General features: G+C 50.3%; 1 protein-coding gene across 4 annotated transcripts; it reads right to left on the bottom strand.

The window, feature by feature from the left end:
• Positions 1-18: 18 nt before the first annotated feature.
• On the bottom strand, positions 19-5,362 carry LOC309865986 (glycine N-methyltransferase). 4 transcript variants are annotated; one of them, XM_082733117.1, is made up of 7 exons: positions 3,312-3,446; positions 2,608-3,120; positions 1,634-1,761; positions 1,073-1,189; positions 709-857; positions 481-602; positions 19-397 (listed from the first exon to the last, which is right to left on the bottom strand). In XM_082733117.1, exons 2-7 carry the CDS (start codon positions 2,811-2,813, stop codon positions 226-228), a joined length of 894 nt encoding a protein of 297 aa, XP_082589243.1. In that variant the 5' UTR covers positions 2,814-3,120; positions 3,312-3,446; the 3' UTR covers positions 19-225. The 4 variants fall into 4 exon arrangements, with proteins under 4 accessions (XP_082589243.1, XP_082589245.1, XP_082589244.1 ...); XM_082733119.1 differs by having other exon boundaries at positions 709-851; XM_082733118.1 differs by having other exon boundaries at positions 709-851; positions 2,608-5,362.
• Positions 5,363-8,820: the final 3,458 nt, after the last annotated feature.

The following is an 8,820-nucleotide window of genomic DNA, read 5'->3' as shown; positions in this document are numbered from 1 at the left end:
TGACCCAAACACAAGGCATGCAGAAAACGAAAAAGGCACAGGCTGTATTGCTCACGCTTCCATTTGCCCAAATCCCTACACCTACAGCAGCAGTCTGCCCCTCCCCACACCCCAGGATCTGTGCTGGGGGCTGCCCTCGGTATGGGACCCCTGGTCCCCACCTCCCCAGCCAGATCGGGCAGGGCCTGGGCAGAGGGTTGTAGGAGCTGAGGCCACGCTCAGAGCTCAGTCCGTCCTCTTGAGCACGTGGATGAAATAGCAAGGAATGTAGGCCTGGCCCGGCTTGTAAGGCTTGAAGTCACCCAGGACGCTGTGCTGGCACTTGCCCCCGAAGGCTGCTCGGAGCAACTCCGTGAAGGAAGCCAAACAGTGTGGGTAGTAGGAGAGCCGGAACTTACTGCAACAGAGCCCCCAGGCAGCCGTGAAGACTGGCAGCCTCAGCAACGCCCCCTCCAACCCCCCAGCAAGCCCAGGGGCTACCTCAAGCCAGGGGAACCATCCTGGCCAGCCCCTGGCACCTGCACTGTATAGTCCAGGGTCACCATGTGGGCCTTGTTGTTCACAGTCAGCACGGACGTTGTGATGTCCTTGGTCAGGTCACTCTGTAGGTGGCGGGACAGGCTACATTAGCCTCTGCAACCACTGGGGGACCTGGACCCCAGGATGCCATCCCCTCCTTCTGGGCCTCCCACCCTCGGGGACCCCCACCTTATAGTAGATGTTCTTTCCTGGGGGTGCACAGCCTGTGCTTAGGATGTGGTCGTAGTTGCGATGGTCAATGACCAGCAGGCCTCCAGAACGCACCATGCTCGCGATGTTCTTCAGCGCCAGCCGGTGCTCGCTCTGGTCTCCTGGAGCTCAGGATGGGGACAGAGAGGCTGCGTCTGCCGAGAGCCCTGGGGTCCAGTCTCCCTCCCATCTTCCTCCTCCTCCCTGGGGATACGGATGCCAAGGCAGAGCAGAGCGGAACAGAAAACAGTCTGCTCGGACAGAAGAGCAGGCACCCAGAGGGTCTGTGGAAAGAGGCAGAGCTCAAAGCAGGGGCCAGGATCCAGGCCACACCCCCTCTCACCTTTGCAGTCTGGCAGGTGGGCAAAACTGTTTCCAAGGCAGATGACCGCATCAAAGCCACCCCCTGGTGGCTGGGGCACATCTTTGTCCAAGGTCATCCAGTTGGCTTCTTCAATGACTGGGACCAGGAAGGGGAAGAGGGATCAGGATGGCCCCATGGCCCCAGCAGTACCCACCTACACCAAGTGCAGCCGTCAGTTTCCCCTTCAAGATACAAGGGGATTCCCTATCCAGTTAGGGGAATGGGGTCATTATGGAAATGGAGGGTGAAGGGGAGGAGGAGTCAAAGGTGGAGGAAGCTGTGATTGGGAAGAATGGCTCTGCGCTTCCCGGTTTTTATCTGGGAGAAAGGAGAAGACCCTACAAACTTCACTAAAACTAGCCCCTCGTTACCAAATACCTCATTCCGGTGCCTGAGCCTCCCTTTCCCGGGAAATGAAAGTAATTTTGCTGTCGCCTTAAGGAAATCAAGCACTCCAGCCACAGGAGCTAAAGGAGCCCGGGGCAGAAAGTACTGTACCCTGGGGTGCTGGGCAGGGAGGGCCCGACTGGACCTGCGTACCCCACTTGTCGAAAGCCGGCTCATGCCTCCGGTTCCAGCGCTCTTTAAGCGCATACTTCAGCATCTTGTCACTGGCATCTACACTGGTCACGCTGAAGCCCTCTTCCACCAGCATGATGGAGTCCACCCTGGGCAGGGCCGGAGGGGAAAGGCAGAGAGGGGCAGTCAGGGGGCCTAGGAAGGCAAGGAGGAGACCCTATGCTGGACACTTCCATCTCCTCCACTCATCTTCTTCCATGTCTCCCCAGGCCCTCTCCACCTACCTCGAATGAGGTTCCTCACATCCGTGTTATCACCAGGTAGCGACTTTCCCGTTTTGTTTTTTTAGCACCCATTCAGAGCCAGGCACCCTATCAGTGTGCACTAATCCTCCTGGCAACCCTGGTAACTGGTGTTAGCCCCACTGGAGAGATGGGGCAAACTGAGGACCCGTGCCTGGGGAGGTAGTACAGCCTGGGGGTTTGGAGCATAGGCCAGACCTGGACCCACCCAGGTCTGAATCTCCTCTCTACTAGGTAGAGGGCCTTCACTCCTCTGAGGCAGGTTTCTGACCACTGTAAATGGGACAGCATTCCCTAGCTCATGAGGCTTTGTGAGGACCTTAAACGCGGACCTGTGGACAGCTCCTGGCACAGCGCGTGGCACAGGCAAATATTGAACGAATGTTAACTGTTAACACTGCCCAAGGCCATACCTGGGGAGCCATGCCAGAGCCAGCACCCGTGAGAGCTTCCGCTGGTCTAGCTCCAAAGCCCGGCCGCCGCGTCGCCGCGAGGTGCCCCGCAGTCCCCACCCTGAGTCCCACCCTGCGGTGCCCACACCCCCCTCGCACCCTGGGTGCCCTCCGCCCCGCCTCCGGCCCGCTCTACCCCGCCGCCCGTCCCCGTCCAGCTGCGGGTCGCCGGAGGAGGCGGCCGGACGAGCCTGGCCGAGGTCCCCCCGCCCGCCCCTCGTCGCCCCCCGCCCCGGCTCACCCGGTCCCGCAGGCCACGTCGAGCACCCGCTGGCAGCCGTGCTGCCGCAGCAGCCCGAGTAGCCAGGCCTTGTACTCGGCCGTGCGGCTGCGGGTGTCCCCGATGTAGAGCTGCCACACGCGCGCCGCCTCTCCGTCCGCGTACTGGTCCGGGAGCCCTTCGGCCGCCACCCCCAGGGAGCGGGTGCGGTACACGCTGTCCACCATCCTGCCGCGCGCCTGGCCCGGCGCCGCTCCGCGTTTATATAGTCCGGCCCTGCCCGAGGCCGGCCGCCCCACCTGCCCAATGGCAGGTGAGCGTGGGGACACGCCCCTGCTGGGCTTGCCGCCCCGGGGAGGGCACCACCCGGCGAGGCGAACCAGCCCTTCTCGCCTGCGGGAAGATCCCGTCCCCCATGCGACCCCTTGGCGGGAAAGGGCCTGCCCAGCCCCACCCCCTTTAAGCCGGGCCTCTGGAGCACTCGGGAGGGGCCAGCAGAGGGGGCAGCGGTGAGATCGCCCACTCCACCGCCACCTAAATTGGGTAGAGAGGAAAAAAAACTTGCCAGTCCACACCGAGTTCAGCGCCTCGGATTGGACCGACCCCGGCGAAGGAAGGTATTAGCATATCAGCTAGGAAAGGGAGGAATAGGAAGTATCTGGGGGTAATGCTAGTCCGGCCACCCAAGTCCAGGAGCAGTTCTGGCCCAGCGGGTCGTGGCCCACCTGGAGGCAGGTGCTCATCTACGGTGGAGGTAACGCTTAAGCTTTCCCATGAGTCGGCTAAGGCGGGGTCGGTCCTTTCCTCCCAATTCTTCACTGACTGGCACCCTTCTAAGCACAATTTGCTGTTTGAGGCCCCTGTTCGAAACCCAGCATTACCACAAAAAAAAAAAAAAAAAAAAAAAAAAGAAAGAAAGCAAAGAATAAGAAGTAAACATAAAAAAAAGATTTTTTTCTTAAAGATTTTATTTTTAAGTAATCTCTGCACCAAACATGGGGGTCAAAGTCACAATTCTGAGATCAAGAGTAGCCTGCTTTACTGTGACTGAGCCAGCCAGGTGCCCATAAAAGTCTGTTATTTTTAAAAAAATTTAGACGGGGGGGAGAGGGAGAGGGAGAATCTCTAGGAGGTTCCGTGCCCAATGCAAAGCTGGACACTGGCTCCATCTCCCCAGCCAAAATCAGGAGTCCGGCACTTAACCAACTGAGCCACCCAGGCACCCCTAAAAGTTTTGAAATTTTGTTATGTTTTAAGATTTTATCTATTCACTTATTTTAGAGAGCAAGAGCCAGCCAGAGTGCAGGGAGGGGCGGTGGGTGGAGAACAAGAGAAGGCGGAGGGCTGAGCAGACTCGCACTGGATAGAAAGCCCCACCTTCCGCTTGGCTTGTAAGGACCCTGAGATCAAGAGTTGGGCCACTGAGGGTCGCCTGGGAGGCTCAGGCACGGAGCCTGCTTTTCTCTCTGCCTCTGCCTGCTTGTGCGAGCTCTCTCTCTCTCTCTGACAAATAATAAAATCTTAAAAAAAAAAAAAAAAAAAAAAAAAAAAAAAGAGCTCGCCGCTGAACAACTGAGCCAGCCAGGCGCCCCTAGAAGTTTTAATTTTGTAAACACTATCTGCTTTCGATAGAGGTACCCACAGGGTGGGAAGTCCAGGGTTAGGGGTGGAAAAGCTTGGTGCCCTTGCTGTTACAGCGCTCGCTGTCACTTCATAAATTGGCCGTTGGACTTGATTGGTGCACATCTACCCATCTCCGCAAAGCAGATCTCTTTCTAGGACAAGACCCTAAACTCAGGTGGATTCAGCAATATGATGCCCCCCAGTGAAGCCCAAGACAGCAAGAACAGCCTTCCCCACTATCTTTGTTGGGCTTTAGAAAGAGCTAGGTATGGAATTTAGAATGAAGGAGACTCCCCTATGCTCACCCTTTCATTATCTATAGAATTTGGGAGCTAGAGGAACCCCAAAGATTATATAATCATTCTTTTAAAAAAAGATTTATTTATTTGACAAAGAGAGAGAGATCACAAATAGGCAGAGAGGCAGGCAGAGAGAGAGGGAAGCAGGCTCCCTGCTGAGCAGAGAGCCAGATGCAGGCTTCATCCCAATGACCTGTTCTGAAGGCAAAGGCTTCAACCCACTGAGCCACCCAGGCACCCCTGTAGAACATTTTTTTGTGATTGGTTTGCAGCCTTTAGAGGCTAAAGGCCATACTCTCCATTCTGATAAGAAATTGTATTTAAATACTCATCTTTTATTTAAATATTGATGCTTACAATTTTTAAGAAACATATAATTTTACCCACACAGCCATAATATTTTTTATTTTTTATAAAGATTTTTAAAAATTTTTATTTGACAGAGAGACACAGCAAGAGAGGGAACACGGCAGGGGGAGGGAGAGAGAGGGAGAAGCAGGCTTCCCACCAAGCAGAGAGCCCAATGAAGACCCCAGGACCCTGGGATCATGACCTGAGCTGAAGACAGATGCTTAACGACTGAGCCACCCAGGCGCCCTATAGTACAATTTTTTAAAACAATATGAATACTAGTGGTAAATTTGGATTAAAAAAAAAAAAAAAAGGTTTTGAGTAGCTTGTAAGTATACTTTCCAACTTTTTTCTTAAAGATTTTATTTTATTTTTTAATTTTATTTATTTTTTGTTTGTTTTTTACGATTTTATTTATTTGACAGAGAGAGACACACAGAGATAGAAAACACAAGCAGGGGGAGTGGGAGAGGGAGAAGTAGGCTTCCTATGGAGCAGGGAGCCTGAAGTGCGCTCAATCCCAGGACCCTGGGATCATGACCTGAGCCAAGGCAGATGCTTAACAATGACTGAGCCACCCAGGCACCACATCCATTTGAAAGAAAAGATTTTTGTTCTAAAGTTAATAATGATTTGCTTTCTCATCCAGAGGCATTAAAAAATATGTCAACATCGTAAGACACATGACATTTCATGTACCTTTTTTCTTTCTTAACTTTTAACCATCAAAAGCATGTTTTCTTCTCCTGACCTTAAATTATCAGGCCTTATTATCATGCTTTCAATGACTACATCGAGTAGATGTCACTTGTTTAATCATTCCCCAAATCCTGAACATTTAAAATTTTTCAAGAGAGTGAACACTTGGATAATTACAATCAATTTTCCAAATGGAATTTTTCCATTAATACTGTTACCCAAAACAAATGTTTGTTTCCACTCTTCTCTACATGAAGATGTTATTTCTTGATATTTTACAAGGTAGAAAATTTTATCTAAGTGTTGTAATCTTTAATTGCCACCAAAACAGACCAAATAATTGCAGTCCTGCACCCCTAAATTGTCATGTCCCCACCCCGTGCACGGATGCATACTGCAACTGCCTCTTGTTCTGTTAGTTCAGCGAATTTTAGAGAAACTAAATGTGAGGCATTGGGCTGTGGAAGAGACAATCACAGACTCTAAATCAATTTGTAGTCTGACTTAACTGAAAATAAGAATAGAGGGGTTTTTTAAAATTAATTATTTGACAGACAGAGATCACAAGTAGGCAAAGAGGCAGGCAGAGAGAGAGGAGGAAGCAGGCTCCCCACTGAGCAGAGAGCCCGATGCAGGGCTCCATGCAGGGCTCAATTCCAGGACCCTGGGATCATGACCTGAGCTGAAGGCAGAGGCTTTAACCCACTGAGCCACCCAGGTGCCCCCCAAATAGAGGGTATTTTTAAAATGCAGTGCTTCCCTGGATTAGTTGAGAAGAGTAAATTCTTCATCCCCAAATGTGTGATGTTTTCCAAAAAACCTTAGCTTGGGACTATGGCTGGAGCTGGACCAACTCCCAGGCTATTCCAACTTGAGGACACATTAAAATCCTAGAATTGTGAAGTATGTACATACGGTAACTACAAGTGAAGGGCATCCTGTTTTTGTTTAGATTCAGACGAGGTAGAAATTTTTCAGAGGATGGATGCCAGTTTCTAAACTCCAGTCCAAAGGAACCTCTTGTCTGCTATGTCTCCCCAGACTGCACACTGGGATGCTGGGGGAGGGGAGGGGAGGGAAGCCACCCACCCACAAGGACTCTGCTAACAGATAGATCATGGTGGATTCCTCTTCGGACTTTTTAATATATCATATAAGACCTAATTTGCTTTAATAAAGTCCTGTTAAGTGAGTGTAAAATTGATCCCTACATTGGTGGACTGCCACACTAATGAAAGGTCACTCCTTTACCATTAAACTTAGTGCACCTGCAAGAATTCCACCAATGTTTCAGAAGAGAGGTTTTCTTTGACCATTTCATGCTTTGTTATAAGCAATTTAAAGGTGTGCTAAAGTCCAATAAGACCTCTTCAGTATAAACCAATCTGCTCACTGAGCTCTTCTTCAAATGACACACTATTTGAGCCCTGGTAACAGGCTAAGCAAGCATTGCTTATTGAAACAGCTGACTTAGCACATGCCATCCTGTCTTGATGCGATGAATGGTAAAATACCAAGACCACTTTGGAGAGTAATTCCTAACAAAATAAAAATTTGACTTTTTGAGTGTTTTGTTTATTTGTTTTTAAAGTTGGCTCCATGCCCAGCATGGAGCCCAACATGGGGCTTGAACTCATGACCCTGAGATCAAGACCTGAGCTGAGATAAAGAGTCAGAGGCTTAACCAACTGAGCCACCTGGGTGCCCCTTGTCTTTTTTGTTTCTCTCTCTCTTTTTTTTTTAAAATATATTATTTATTTATTTATTTGACAGACAGAGAGGGGGGTGGGAAGCAGGCTCCCTGCTGAGCAGAGAGCCCGATACGGGGCTCGATCCCAGGACCCTGGGATCATGACCTGAGCCGAAGGCAGAGGTTTTAAACCACTGAGCCACCCAGGCGCCCCTGTTTCTCTCCTTTTTGAACAGAGAAACTTTTACATGTTTATATGTATTTAGGGGTGGTGGTGGTGATAGGTGTTGCCATCTCTGGAATTGGTAATGGGCTCAGCCTGCTTCTCTCCCTTCTTGATGTGCAACAACACCTCCTTATAAAGAATCACAATCATTTTCACACAAGTTTAAGTTCTGTTGGCTGGGACAACCTTAATAGATGGAGAATACAATTTTAAAGAATGAATAAGTTAGGGTTCCTCTTCAAAAAACTAAACAGGAGCCAGCCCTTGAGGGGCCCCTGGCAGGCTCAGTCAGCAGAGCAGGTGACTCTTGACCTTGGGGTTGTAAGTTTGAGCTCCACATTGGGTGCAGAGATTACTTAAAAAAAAAAAAAAAAAAAAAAAGCCAGCCCTTGAGAGCAGCATGAGGGTCAAGCTGGCTTTCAGTTATACACAACTGTAAACTCTGAAAAGGGAGAAAGGTTTGAAAGTTACCTTCCTTGGGCTCAGGTCATGATCCCGGGGTTCTGGGATTGAACCCCACTTTGGGCTCCCCGCTCAGCAGGAAGCCTGCTTTTCCCTCTCACTCCCCCTGCCGTGTTCCTTCTCTCACTATGTCTGTCAAATAAATAAAATCTTAAAAAAAGAAAAAAAAAGAAAGTTATCTCCCTCCTACTTCTCCACATTGAACTCTTAAGACTGTAGCTGCCTGCCTTGTAGAAGAGAGCCATGTAAGGGGGTTTAGCGCCCAAGCCAGCCCATAGCGTAGGGTGCTATGGCACTGTGGCTCTCTCCCAGGACACCAAAGCCAGTCCACCAGGGGCTCATAACCTGCTTGGGCCACTTACAGAATGTGACCTTAGGGAAGTTACTTAACCTTTCTGTGCTTCATTCATTCAGCAGCTACTTACTAAGAAGCTACTCTGTGCCAGGTACTAGACTAAGTGCTGGGGATAGACCAGTGAACAAAACAGACAAAAGTCCCCGTTCTTTCTGTGGTGGGAGAGGTGTCTGTGGGGAGGGGGCACTGATAATCATGTTTTTCAGGAGCTGGGTGGTGGGGACTCAGGCATTCAGTTTGTAAAAAACCAGTGAGCTGTATACTTAGGTATACTTTCCTGTATGTGCTTTACCTCAGTAGTTTCTAGGAATCCCTGGGCTTCAGGCCATAGCTATGGTAAATCAGTATGTAAAGCACAGAAAGCTGGGCTCCTCGCAGGGTCCACACTGAAACCACCTGCTGTTATTGCCACAAAACTCCTTAGAAAAAAATGGGCCATCAGGGGACGCTCAAGAGGGATTCAGCAGTTTCAGCTGCTAGGCACAGCCCACGGAGCCTTTTTCTCAACCAGTTAGGAGAGGGCTATGCA

Source organism: Mustela nivalis (assembly GCF_964662115.1).
Source record: "Mustela nivalis genome assembly, chromosome: 5".
NCBI classification, from domain to species: Eukaryota; Metazoa; Chordata; class Mammalia; order Carnivora; family Mustelidae; genus Mustela; species Mustela nivalis.
This window is presented reverse-complemented; position numbering and strand designations above follow the sequence as displayed.